General features: G+C 36.2%; 1 protein-coding gene across 4 annotated transcripts in view; it reads left to right on the forward strand.

Annotated features, from left to right (window-relative positions):
- Nucleotides 1-14,643, forward strand: part of SOX6 (SRY-box transcription factor 6) — a 2,230,635-nt gene that overhangs the window by 1,141,921 nt on the left and 1,074,071 nt on the right. For all 4 annotated transcript variants that reach the window (XM_044082775.1, XM_044082774.1, XM_044082776.1 and 1 more), the window contains exon 5: nucleotides 6,491-6,701. In XM_044082775.1, coding sequence (XP_043938710.1) covers nucleotides 6,491-6,701 — 211 coding nt within the window. The remainder of the gene's footprint in view (nucleotides 1-6,490; nucleotides 6,702-14,643) is intronic.

A 14,643-nucleotide genomic window follows, 5' to 3' on the forward strand; every position in this document is an offset into this window, starting at 1 on the left:
AACTGGCATAGAGTATCAGCTGTAGTCTATGACAGAAGAATGCTAAAGAAGCTGAAATGTAAGGTTTACAAGACAGTGTTGCGACCGGTACTACTGTATGGTACAGAAACCTGGGCAGTAAAGGCAGAACAGTTGAAGAAGCTAGAGGTGATGGAAATTAAGTGCCTGGGAAAGGTGGTAAGATGCACATTGTGGGACAGACGAAGAAATGAGGACATAAGAGCAGAAGCCAAAGTAGCTCCAATTGCAGAAAAGATCAAAGAGAACAGATTACAGTGGTTTGGGCATGTGCAGAAAAGCAGAAGACAATCTGGTGAGGCAGATTTGGGACAGACAGGAAGAATGTAAGAGGACGTCCAGCAATGAGGTGGATGAATTGTGTGAAAGAAGATCTGCGCCAGTCAGGCATGAGTGTTGAAGAAGGCAGGAGTGTGGCACTGAATTGAGAGATGGTGACAGTTAACACAATACCCCGACCCCATGTAGAAAAAAATGGGAAAAGGGGGCTGATGATGATAATGACTTGTGCCAGTGCATGTATGCATGTATAACTATATATATATATTACACACACACATATATATATATATATATATATATATATATATATATATATATATATATATATATATATATATATATATATATATATATATATATGATTATATATACATACCAATACACACACACACACACACACACACACACGCACACGCACACGCACATGCACACGCACACACACACACACACACACATATCTTTTGCTGATTGTGTCTGCATTTTTTCTGCAATTTGAAATTCGTACTACTGCATTATATAGCATAGGCAATATTCAGACTTGCTGAATCTAGGCTGTTTAGTATCAGAGTGCTCTAAACCAGCCTTCTTACATTGAGAGGGCCTTGCTGCACCCTTGTGGCAGAAATGTGTAGCTCAGGATCCCCCTAAACTGAGGATTGCTGGAGATAGGCTCAGTTTGAGGGTTTCCCATTGCTAGTTTATCTTAAAATTGCTGAATTTCACCTGTATTTAAGCCTTGCATTTGCACGTAGCTGCACATCACACAGCGGGTGTTAGTACTACCCTGTATAGATGTAGACATCTGGAAACTTAAATTTCCCCTAGATGTTTGTCAGTAGGACCCTCCCAAATCCCTTGTTGATCTGCAGGCAACTCAACTGCACACTGAGCAGCATCGCCACAGCTCTTCACCCTAACAGTCAACAGAATAAGCCCATCTGTTATTCCTATATCATAAAGTGATATAACCTACCCACTTCCCAACAGTACTACATTATAAACCTGCCATTATGGATGATTACTTTCTCACTATTTCTCCAGCCAGCCAGATTCACTTGGGCATCCTGAGGTAATGTAGTAATTGCCTCTTTTATACTGACAACCACTTAGTCCTGAAACAAACAAATAGAGTATGCGATAGTTGTAATTACACTATCAATTTGGAAACAGTCCTCTCACGCAACAAAAAAATAAGACATCAAACATTCCTTAAACTTAAGACAAAATCATGCCCTTCATCTCTCACACAAGTTCAGGACAGAACACATAAACCCACATATGCGGAGGTACTCACTAAAAGCCTACCACTTCAACATGTATAGAAACCACTGCACATAACAACACACATATCAGTGTCTCACCAAATAAGCCCCTAAGGCAAAATACCTCAAAACGTAATGTCTTGATCATAGGAGACTCCATAGTGAGATACACAGATGTTCCCCTCACCAGGCTGGACAAGGAGAAGGTCACAGTCACTACCTTTCCATTGCCAGGATCCATCAGATCAGGCATGTCCTCAGGTCACTCAACAAGTACCGTTAACTGTCGTAGTCCATGTTGGGGTGAATGACGTGAGATGTACCTCCCTGGACTATATGAAGACAGACATGGCTGAACTCTCAGATTATGTGTTCCAGGCAGGTATGACCCTAGCCCTAAGCAGCATTCTACCTTCACCCAGGGTGATGCCCCAATATAAACAAAAATGGTTGACTTCAACAATTGGCTTAGCTTCTGGTGTAATTTTGGGGAGATCCAGTATTTGTCAGCCTGGGAAGCTGTGGTCGACAGGCCACACTGCTTTGCCAGAGATGGTCTGCACCTGCCTCCCTTAGGCTTTCTAATGCTGGCTAAGGTGCTTGCCTCCCCCATAGTGCCTTTTTTAGCAATGTCAAAATGACAAAATGCCCAACATAGCAAAATCCATTTGAGACAAACTCAGGGTTCTGCTGCTTAATACTAGTAGCCTAAACATGAAACTACACTACCTGGAAGCACTCCTCACCTTGGAAGATGCTCTGCAGTCACTGAAGCATGGTTCAAGGCTGTGGGGAGCACCCCAGCTGTGCAAGGTTACAATGCCTTCCACACATTCAGACCTCAGAATGAGCATGAAAGAACCAAAGGTGGAGGTGCATCCATCTTCATTAAAGCCAAGTACACCTCAAGATTGGTCAACCAATGCAACTCTCTCAAACTACTCTATGCCCAATTAACTGTAGGCAAAATACCTTATCACATCTTTGCTAGCTATTGGTCCCCCTCCATGAACCAAGAAAAGCACAGTGCCTACCTGGACCTACTGGAGTCACTCACCATACAGCCCAACACCTTAGTCATGGGAGATTTCAAGTATCCCTCCATTGTCTGGGTAACATAAATGAGCTCAAACATGCTCACCTAGAGGTTCCTGGACTTTGTCAATGCAAATCTTCTGGAACAGACAGTCTGCACCCCCACAAGGGGCTCTAATGTCCTTGACATAATACTCACCGACATGGGTGGTCACTGCACTGCCCCCTGTGTGATGCTGTCCCTGGTAAGTTCAGGCCATAAATCAATCTTGTTCTAAGTAACTATTGGACTCCACACCCGAAAAGGAGCAAAAAATCTAAGGAATGTCTCCAAAACAAGCTACAGCCTACTAAGTACATAGAGTATAAAGAGTTTTATACCCCATACAATCACAGGCAATAATGACTCCTATGGAGAGATGTACACAAATGCCCAGTATAATGATCTTAGCAACTGCATAGACTTGGCTGTATCGGACTGGATTAAAACCAGGCCCTCCCAAAAAAACAAGCCACCTTGGTGGAGATCCAGCATAAAAAGATTGCATAACAAAAGGAAGAAACTGATGCCCAAGAACAAATGGCAATTGCATCTGCAGAGGAAGAATTGCCCCCACAGATTGAACAAGGAAATCAGTAGTCTTGTAAAGTCCTGTAAAGCTAATTATGAAGCTAAAATAGCATCCCTAGTCAAGGACAATCATAAGGCATTCTTTAACTATGTCCGAAATCTAAAAGGGAGTGCCCAGCTATGTGCCAAATTGGTAGTAGATGGTACCACTCACACTATACTGGAGGAAATTGCCAACCTGCTAGCTGACAGATGTGGTGCAAACTACAACCCCCTATCCCCACCAGTCATAACCTAAAGAATACCTAACACCAGTTCTGTACTTCAAAGCAAAAAGGCACGACAAACGAATGAACACAAAAATAAAAACAAAGCTGGGAATGAAGACACCATGGAACTTTAATAAAATGAATAAAATAAATGCACAGTATGATAAAGCACTTTGTCTAGTCGGTGACTAGACTTCCAAATTTGTGTTGCACACTGTTATCTGAGGAAGTCTAGTCACCATCTAGACGAAAAGCACTTTATTGTACTGTGCATTTATTTTATTCATTTTATTAAAGTTCCATGGTGTCTTCGTTCCCGGCTTTGCTTTTATTTGTATTTTTGTGACCAGTTCTGTACTTAGTATCTACTGAGATCAAGTTTTATGTTCTCTTCGAGGCCAAAAAACATGGACTTAATGGGACCAGGTAATATCCCAGGTTGCTTACTAAGCAGTCTAAAACAGGACCTAACTGACCTACTTCCCATTCTTTTTAACCATAGCCTGAGAACTGGCTTTTTTACCAGCAGAATGGAGAACAGCAACATTAATTCCCTTGCATAAAGGGGGTAGGGGTATCAACTGACACTGGGAACTATAGATCCATAATTCTAACCAGTCTCATCTGCAAGACTATGGAAAGGATCATCATGGACAATATCAACAAGGTTATAGGTGACCTTCAAACTGTAGACCCAACCTAGTCTGGCTTTGTTAAGGGTAAATCATGCTTATTGAACCTGGTAGACTTCTTCAAGAAAGTCACCAAAACCCTGGATGAAGGTAAAAGAGTGCATACTGCCTATCTGGACTTAGCCAAAGCCATTGATGCAATCCTCCACTTGAGTATCATTGAAAAATTCTCTCAGCTAGGTGTTAAACTGTACATCACTAGATGGGTAACTAATTGGCTCAACAACGGAACACATATTGTCAAAGTTGGTGACTCCACCTTACCAGTAGATCCGTCACCAGTGGCATACCACAAGGATATGTACTGGGCCCTTTACTATTTGGGATATATTTCTCAGAAGTCCAGGCTAAAGTAGATGGCCTTGGGCTTACTGAGTTCACTGATGATTGTAAATTAGGCGTAATCATTGAATCCCCCAATGATGTTAACATATTACAGGAGGAGCTAACACAAACGTGACTGGCGCCAAAGTCATGGTCTAAAACTAAATGCAAAAAAGTGCACTATTATCCCATTTGGCAAAGCAGAATTCTCCACTAATTACAATACTGACAGCAACCATCTAAGTTTCAACCCAGTGGTGCGAGATTTGGGAACACAGGTCAACACCAATCTGAACTTTGACCAGAGGTTTCCACGGTTTAATGAAAGCCTTCTACATTGTTCATTTCATAAGTAAAAGTATCACATCCAAGTCTAAGGATGTTATAACCCCACTTTGCATACCCTAATCAGACCATTAATAGAGCACATCTATGACACTGTTCAAGAGGAACCTGGATGAGTGGGTGGGACTGTAAATTCTTACCGGGGATAGTGTTTACAACTCTCCTGGACATGGGCAGTCATCACTAAATGCAATCTTGGGTATTGACTAGCATTTTATGGTATTAAATTGGGATGAAACAGCTAGGCTTAAAATGACCTCTGGGTCGATAGCCTAGTAATCACCATAATCACCTATGATCCTACAATGCTCTCTTCTGCATGTATCTCACCAGACACCTGGACCAACTGGAGAGACCACAGAGGTTTCTCACTAAGAAGCTACAGGGCCTCCAAATCATGATCTGAGTGGATAGACTGAAAGCCCTATCACTGTAATCTGTATCATATAGGCTACTGAGAGGTGACTTGTGCTTAGCCTACAGGGCAGTCTCTGACTATGACCTGATGGAAAACCTGCACATCCTCAAATCAAATGGCACTAGAGCCACTCGCTCTAGGGATCTCAACCTTGCCAGTGACATTATCAGAACGTGCTGGAGAGACAGGTATGTCTCTCAGAGATTGCTGCTGCGCTAGAATAAACTTCCAATTCATGTGAAGTAGAGCTCCTCAATGACCATATTCAAGTATAACCTGGACAAATGGATGAGTGATGGTAAATTCACCCCAGGGGTGGCACCCATGTCCCTCATGGACAGGAGTAGTTGGTGCTGATCTCTAAAGTTCATCCATCTAATCAAGGATAATTGGGGCATCCCAGGATTAACATGGCTAGGCTTACAAAGGCTCTAGGGCCGCTAGCCTAGTAACCCCCTATGAACCTATAATCCTGTGAAATGTATGTGTGGACTTAGGGGCATATCAGGACTTGTAACATAATACATATTTTATAGTAAGCACTTTCTGATAAGGCTTTTTTTTTACTGAATAACAGTTGGAGGCTTTTCTTTTACTGAGTAACGGTTGTCAACCTCATTGTTTTCTGAGAAATGCACATTATATTATGGTGATAATAATTTATTCCTCCTATTTAAACTATGTATAAATGTCCTTGCTAAAATTCCATCAACCCTTATCAGTTTCTGGTGTGATAATATGGTGTAAAAATTTAAGATGTCTTAGATTGTCAGTTTATTTAGTCCCAAGGAGCCATATACATGATATAAATTACATAACACTGAAGTAAGATACCTTTACAAAATGCTTAATTTTACGTTGAGTCATTTTTCAATCCACACTTGAAAGTTATCCTTACATTATTCATGTTGCTGAACAATTCTTGTTCAGTCTACAAAAACTTAATTTGTTGTTCTTTATCTATTTTATTAAACTTGCTTTTATAGCACATTTTGTTAAAATTACTGATATACTCAAAATAAGTTAAGCATTATTTTAATGCTGCAGTGAAAATGATTTTACTATCAACAGCATCCAACCATCAAAGAGAAATGTAAAAAATACTTGTAGATAACCAAGTTTAATGTGAAATGCAATCAGCTAAGCCATCAGTTGTACAATGTTTATTGTTTATATGCATTTAACCTAAAATATAGCTGTGTATTTGAAATGTATTTTGTTTATACAACAGTGCAATAGTTTAACTCACTTTTTTCCTTTGTATTTTATTGCAGGAATCAGATAGCAATAAGTTATGTTCCTTGTACTCTTTCCGCAATAATTCTACCTCTCCTCATAAGCTAGATGATGGTAGCCGAGAACGCAGTGAGCTACTAAGTGGTGCAACATTTGGAACTCCTGAGCGACGCAAAGGAAGCCTTGCTGATGTGGTTGACACGTTGAAGCAAAAAAAATTAGAAGAGATGACAAAGTCTGAACCAGATGGTATGTACAGGTTAAGATTCTTTTATTATATTTTTTTCAGTTTTATGCTTTGAACGTTATACATGAGATACTGAGTCTAACAGATAAATGGGACTGTTAGTGGTTCCTAAAAAATATATCATGTGGTCATATGAGTATAATATAGCAAAGATGTTAGATGAGAAACAATGATATCTCTGTTGCCAGATGTTGCCAAAGTGCAAGATTAAGTGAAACAGTACTTACGATAGTTGGGATATTACAGTATCATTTATTTATTTTCTTTATCATACTCAGGATTAGTTTATTATCCAGATATTGTATGCAAAGAAAAGGAGATCTGATGCTTGTTTTAATTTGAAATGCAGCATTTTAATTTTTTGTAGAGTTAAGTGAAAGTTGTCTTTGTCTTCAGACTACAGTGATTAAGGAAGCTGGCTATTTTATTAAGTATGATTTGTGTCAGTATAATGGTAACTGTTAGCATTTCTGAGTTTGCTTTAGCAGTATTTTTATTGTTACATAGCAGCTTGTATATCTTATGTTCCAAAGCATATTTTGCAGAGAATAGAAACAATTGACAGGATTTTTTTTGTCGGTTTTAAGAGGTATCCTGAAGAAGTCATATTGGTGAACTGTGAATTTAAAATGCATTAGCAATAAATTTAAATAGTGCCCATTTGCAGATCTTATGATCATATTTTATTTAATAGAGTGAGTAGTTTATAATGTTTGATATGGACATGATGCTTTACATTTTTTCTTTCAACATTACTTTTCCAAGGGAAAATGTGTATCTATCTGTGTTCTGAAGAAGGATATTGTATTAATGAGTCTTTAAAGAAATGTTGCTAATGTTTGGAACAATTTTATAGAACTCCGTGATAAGTTTGTCAGGTCTGAGGGGGGTTGTTATTCTAGAAGGACTTAATAAAATCAGATATATTTTTACATTTTTCTGATGTGATGGAAAACCATGGTATCACTGTCCATATTCAGTTATAAAGTTAAATTTTCCCTAAAAAGGTAGCTTGTCAGGTTAAATAAGTTTTCTTATTATATTAATTTGGAAATGTGCCTACTATATGCTGTGACCTATTAGTCTGTTGGCGGACTTAATTAGATTAGTCAAATCAGAATGAGGTATTTGTGACAAAATGTTGGAAAACTGTTTCCCTTACTTGAATTTGTATAAACGCTGATTAAGAATATCTTTTATCTAAATTTTAAAACCATGTCAGATATAAGCTTATGGTATTATTTACTTAGTATTCACTATTATTTCCCTAAGTCTGTTCTGAGTACTCATCTAATGCACTTAATAGAAATATTCCTCTTATAGGTATTTTAGTTTGAATTGAAAAATAATGAAGTCATTGCATGCTCTTACATATTTCTGTACTGTACTGTACTTTTATGGAGATACACAGGTCTTAATACTGAAAGTTATAAAAAAAAGTCATATATGTAGGCTTGTTTCTACTGCTTCTGATCTAAGTAAATATAATCTTTAAATCTAAGACACCTATTAGAAAATACATCTGACAGATTAAACACATTAATCACATACTTTCATTATCTCTATTAGTCTGAAAATGTTGATGAACATCAAAATCTGTTAAACATAAATCGCTGCAATTCATCTTCTGCTTTGCTTCAAAAAATGCTCAAAAATAGTTTTCTCTTTATTTCTCTTGTAGCAAAAGGGTCACCCCCTAAAAATGTCTGACGTGGCTACTCTTCAGGGATATCTATATGTTATGTACTATTGTTTCATGGCAACAGTTTTAGCACCTTTAACTCTGATTTGGCCTCATGTAACGTTGTAAGTTCATGTAAGTGACTTGGAGAGTGGCAGGTAGTAAAAATCTTGAGGGAATATCTTTCTGACATAAAGTCGTTCTAATTCCAGTGAAGGTTTTTTTTTTCTATTTGTAAATATTTTCAGAAGTAACTCCTGAAAAATGAAAACAGGCAACTGGTTGGACATTATTCATTATTGTCTCAGAGTAACTTGTGGCATAAAATTCAGGTCAGTTGCATATAAAATGCACAAAAATAGTTCTGTTTTTGCCCTAGCTATCAAGTTCCCAATCTGAGGGCAACATTTTATTTCAAAATTCCATAAAGTGTGATCACCCATTGCCTTAATCAACTTAACAATATTTTTTTGTCAGTGGTTAATGGGCACTGCTTTTTATTCAGCTTTTCTTGAACACCAATCCTTCTAAGGCTGGGTCTGTTTCCAGCTCCAAATCTTTCTCCTGTAGCTCAGTTATCTGTTGAGACAATGTCTTAAGTTGTTTTATCAACTGACAATTCTTAAATTGAAGGTTTAGAATTATTTAGTCATTGAGACCTAGTTATTTTGTACATCCTGAAGTTATATTTTTGTTTATATGTACTTGATTGCAAAATACAAATTTGTTTTTGTATATTTTGTACTTCCAGGTTCATTTTATCTAAGTAATGATAGTCAAAGCACAGTCAGGTGTATTTGCAGAAATAAAATTTTTACCATTTTTACACTGAAATTGTGGTTTAAACATAAATTATCGAGAAATATGTCATATATAAAGATATAAAATTACCAGATCCAAAATGTTTCTAGAATTGGTTACAAGAACAGTACTTGAAAAGTATGTTGATTCAAGCTGCTTACTTTGAAATTTGCATCTGGATTCCTGTACTTCTGTAGGCATCTATTCCTTAGGTGGAACAGCAATATCTGATTTCACGGTCTGTTGTCAGATGATTAACTGAGTAGAAGAGGCCACTGCTATGTATTGGTTTTCTTCTCCCAAATATGGCAATTGTGTTGCCATGTCAGAATGTAATATTGCAGATTGCAATATCTTTTCCTGAAGTAAGTTTCGTGTTTATATACTTGCTGAGGGTCGAACAAGTTTAAGTATGATTTTTTTTTAACTATGGTGATGTTTCAGCCTCAGTAATTATTTTTCCCAAAATAATAGTAGTATATCCATGGTATGTAGAGCATGCAACATTGCTGTGTGCCACCTCATTCTTCTTCACTTGGAGAATTTGACAAAACTGAGAATGTGAAAATGCAGTGTAGTAGGCTTTGATTCCACCTCCTTAATTATGTATTGCAACTCTTGAGATTATTATTGTTTATTGTATTGCAGGTACAATTTTGCAACTCAGCAACATGACATTTGGTGAGCTATTTTTGGTCAATGCTATATTTTTTGAATTTGTAGCCACAGTATTCTTTTAATGGGATCGTAGTGCTGTTTTGTGTGTGTGTGTGTGTGTGTGTGTGTGTGTGTGTGTGTGTGTGTGTGTGTGTGTGTGTGTGTGTGTGTGTGTGTGTGTGTGTCTGTGTGTGTGTGTGTGTGTGTGTGTGTGTGTGTGTGTGTGTGTGTGTGTGTGTGTGTGTGTGTTGATACTGATACTGTTATACTGCAACTTTTCAGATTTTAGTTGGTAAAAATATATCACAAAATCTCATAACAGGTAACCTTTTGCAAGCATTTATCTTTTATAAGGACACCAACTATCTGGAAGAAAGTGAACATGAATTTCTCTTAAGTAAAATGTTTTCTTCAATTCACTCCATGATTTTTCATGCTGACAGCTTTTGTGTGCAAGGATTCTATCACTTTTCTTCCATACATATATATCTTTTATTCTCTTTTAGTCAATAGCTTCCTTGGTGCCATGAATGCAGTCAAGTATTGAATCAAAATATGCACACTGTTTAAATTAGGCAGCATACAATGATTCTCACTTTTCCATAGTTGTACATTGCACTGATTTACATCATGGCTGTTCTTGGGAAAAATGTCAACAACCAGAAACAGCAAACAAAAGCCCTGCCCAAAATTCTCACAGATCAACATCACATGCTACACCTATATCTGACAGCATGACTTGCACAGCATGTAGATGAAGGAGCAGTGATACTGCTACCAAAGTACATTAGGATATTGACACTGACAAAAAAAACATAAAAAGCAGAACAAAATGATTATTTTTATAATAATAATAAAAAAAACAAAGTAGCTTAGGGAATCCATGGAAATGAACCTATTCAATAAGTTCACCACCAAGAAGCTTTCACAAATGCTTTCTCAAGTTGAATAGAAGAAAAGACACAAGTTCAGTATAATTTATAAAATCACATAACCCATTATTTAAAAATCATATTGGTAAATTGCTTTCTAAATGTCTGGCTTTTAATATGGGCTTCAAACTTTTAATAACCATTCAAACTTAGATATTCATTTTCACATAAAAGATTTGTGTGACTATATTCTCTGTTTTCAGTATTAGTCTTTGCATCACCACCACCACTCCCCTAAATGTTCATATACTACATTAAGCAGAGCATGCCTATAACATTATGCAGACTGTGATATGTGTATTTGCATGTTGGACAGAAAGCTGAAAGAATTTATTGGTGATCTTCTCTGAGTGATAACTGTTCTTTTGCTGCAGCCTGCAAAACAGATGTATGCATATTAATAAAGGTACAGTGCTTGCAAATGTGGTAAATAGATTTTAAGACTTCATGTCTTTTTTTTTTACTTTAAGTTGCTCTCCATGAAGAAGCTGTCACCAGGAAAGAATAATGGAAAACATGCAAAGCAATTGACATAATAGCCACACGCCACAATCCACACTTTCGTTGCCTGCAGCCTAGGCTGCAGGGAGTTCATAATTGAGGTGTCTGTCTGGCACCAGTTATCCGTCTGTGAGGCCCTTCTGGAGGATATCTTTGTCAGTCCTGTGTTTGCTTGTACTTCAGAAAAGTAGATGATCTTGTGATGTATGGGTTTACATTCAAGCTGATGAGTTTTGCCAGGTCAAGGTATTCTGTATGGACTGCCTTTTCCATTATGATCCTCTCCATGGCTTTGCAGATAAGGGTGAGGCTAAGATTAAATGAGTTCATGAAGCTATTCCAGTAGAACCTCTCACTCACATTTTTAACCTCCTCCTTACAACTAAAATTATTCCACCAAGTTTTAAGCATTCTTTTATAAAACCCTCTTCCTAAAATATCTGCCCCCATCTCAGTTAATGATTATAGGTCCACAGGAAATATGTGTCCACTAGTAAAAAATCCTTGAGAAACTAGAGTATGATCTGATCATTGCTATGCTAGCAGATACGATATACTGTCCAATAGACAGTATGTCTTCACACTGAAATATAGTACTATCACTGTTTTATAAAATCTAATTGATTAAATCAATCATACTCTGGAAGAATGTTAACTGATGGGAAAAGTTTATTTAGACCTTAAATGTGCATTTGAAAATATTAATTACAGTTTGTTTTTGAAAGTTAAAAGGCATTGGTTTTGATACCTGTCTTACAGAATATTTACAGTCCACATAAATAATAACAGCACAGACCTTGGCAGTACCTCAAAAGGTGTACCACAGAAATCTTTACTTGGACCACATTTTTATTAATGATTTGCCATCATGCCTTCTTATTATAGACTGTATATTGCATGCTGATGACTTAGTACTACTGAAAGTCCAAAAAGAGCCTAAGCAACTTAACTCTGATATGCAAAATTATGTTTCTATTCTTCAGAAATGGGTATGTAAAAACAAACAAACTATTAATTCTAACAAATCAACAGTTATGATTTTTGGGACATATAAGAAACTAGCTAATACCGGATCATTGATAACTAAAGATCTGTAAAATACTCCCATAACTTGTGCCATTACCCAAAAGTATCTGGGCATTAACCCCATGCCAAGCACTGAACTTCATCAAAAACACAAAACAGCAAATTAGAGAAGTCCTTTCCCATGTGTCACACAGAATAAATAATCCTTAGAAACTAGATGGGCAATTGTAATCAACATACTGCTACCAAACTTGAAAATGCGGAGGGTATCCAAAATGCTGAGCAGTTAGCACTGTTTTTTAGCTTTGCTTAATTTTAACATCTCTGACAGGATTTTCACTAAAAACTCAAATAGAACATTTTAAAATTTGATGGATTTATAGTCTAAAACATCTGAAAGATTTTCTACAAATAAATAAGTTTGAAAAATCTTTTACTTGCTTTTTGTCTGTCAAGAAAACAAGAAATAACTAATTGTCTCTGAATGAGCCACTCTAAGCCTAGTGTACAGGACAGTACAATGAAAAAAGACATAGAGGCTGTACTAAGTAACATCAGTGAGTTATCTGTAAAGATAGATAAATTAGAAAGCAAAATAGACAATTTAAAAGAAGAATGTAAAAAAAAAAAATGTTGAAGTGCTGAATGAATCTCTTAAACAACAATCATCACAAATCTCCAGTACAGAAGATGTAATGTCTGATTTTGATGGAAGATAACTTGAAAATCAGAATAACACTGAATTACTTCTGAAACAAAAACTTATTCTGGGATGAAATAGAAGACTTAGAGAACACATCTAGAAGAAGTAACATCAAGACTTACAGGATTCTTAAATAAGAAGAGGGAGACAGTATGATTCAATTCCTTAATACCTGGCTGCCTAAAACTTTGAACCTGCCTGAAGCTTTTTCCTTTGATATCAAAAGGGGACATAGATCACTTTCCATCTCATCTATAAACAAAAACTCACCTTCACCAAGGTAAGATTTTTCTCAAGTCCTCCTTACCACATTAAGATTTAGTCTTAAAAGCTGCATGGACTAATTATCTAGTTAAAATTAAAGAAACTACTATACGATTTGACAAAGACTATTCAACATTAGTGGTGTCAAAGAGAAAAAGCATGTGTGCCACTTGTTAAAAGCTTAAAGAAAAACAATATTAAAGCACAAATCTTGTTTACAGCAAAAATAAGGATTCACCTTTGAGAAGGAAAGAAGATTTTCAACACATTGGAAGATGCAGTGGACTTTATACAGAAAAGTAAAATCCTAAAAAAAAAAAAAACAGAACAAATCAACTGCAATCTATCAACTTAGCCACTTATTTTCTTTTAATGTTTAAAATGTTAAATTATTAATTTTATTAAAAGTTAATCATTATTATGATGAAACTTATGTTAGGTGGCACACTTTCTGATATCTTGGCATAGCTGAATAATGTACTATTAAATATAATACAAGATACAACAAGTTACACTAAAGAGGCATGTTAAGTTACATTCTGGGTTCTTAAAATGGTCCAGTGGTGTGCTACTTATTGTATACGTGACATGCAATAGCACCCAGGAAAGACATGATATGTTATAAACAAAGTATAAAATATAGCTTTTACATATGTAAACGTTATTATTGTAGTGATATCAAATAATCAGAGTAACAGTCACACTTTTACAAACTAAACATGGATCACACATAACTGTCATTCTTTTAATGCAAATGTATATGCTTTGTCTCCTTTAAAATATGACAGTCTGCTTAATATTAAACATCTCACAAATACTGCTTACTGAATCATTAAATGTTATTCCTTTAAATACAATATTTTTTTAGTGGTTAAAATACTTTGAAATAATTTTTGTTGTTTTTTTAGTGGTTTGGAGGAGGTATTGATGTGTAATGTACAGATGGCGTGGATTCACTTGCAAGAGTTTTTACGTGAATTGTAATTGATGGACTGTTCGTTTTCAAGCCCTTATCATGAAACAAGCTTGAGTGAATCATACGTTAAGATGCCAAAGAATAGAAGTTACATAATAGGGAAAACAGTAAATTCCATTCTAAACCACTGACAGTTATGACACAGTTCTGAATGCTTGCTACTAATTGTATACTTGACATGCAATTGCACCCAGGAAAATTATGTTCTGTTATAAACAAAGTGTAAAAAATATAGTTTCTTAGATATATAAAAGTTATTATTGGAATGTTATCAAATAATTAAAATAACATTCAGACTTTTCCCAGTTGTCATGAGCACTTTTGTGAAGCTGCAGGAGTTCTAAAAATTCTAAGAACTGCTCAGGTTACTTCTTACTGTCTAAAAATAAATAATCATAATATT

Source organism: Protopterus annectens, chromosome 9.part0 (assembly GCF_019279795.1).
Source record: "Protopterus annectens isolate FY-2018-M chromosome 9.part0, PAN1.0, whole genome shotgun sequence".
NCBI classification, from domain to species: Eukaryota; Metazoa; Chordata; order Ceratodontiformes; family Protopteridae; genus Protopterus; species Protopterus annectens.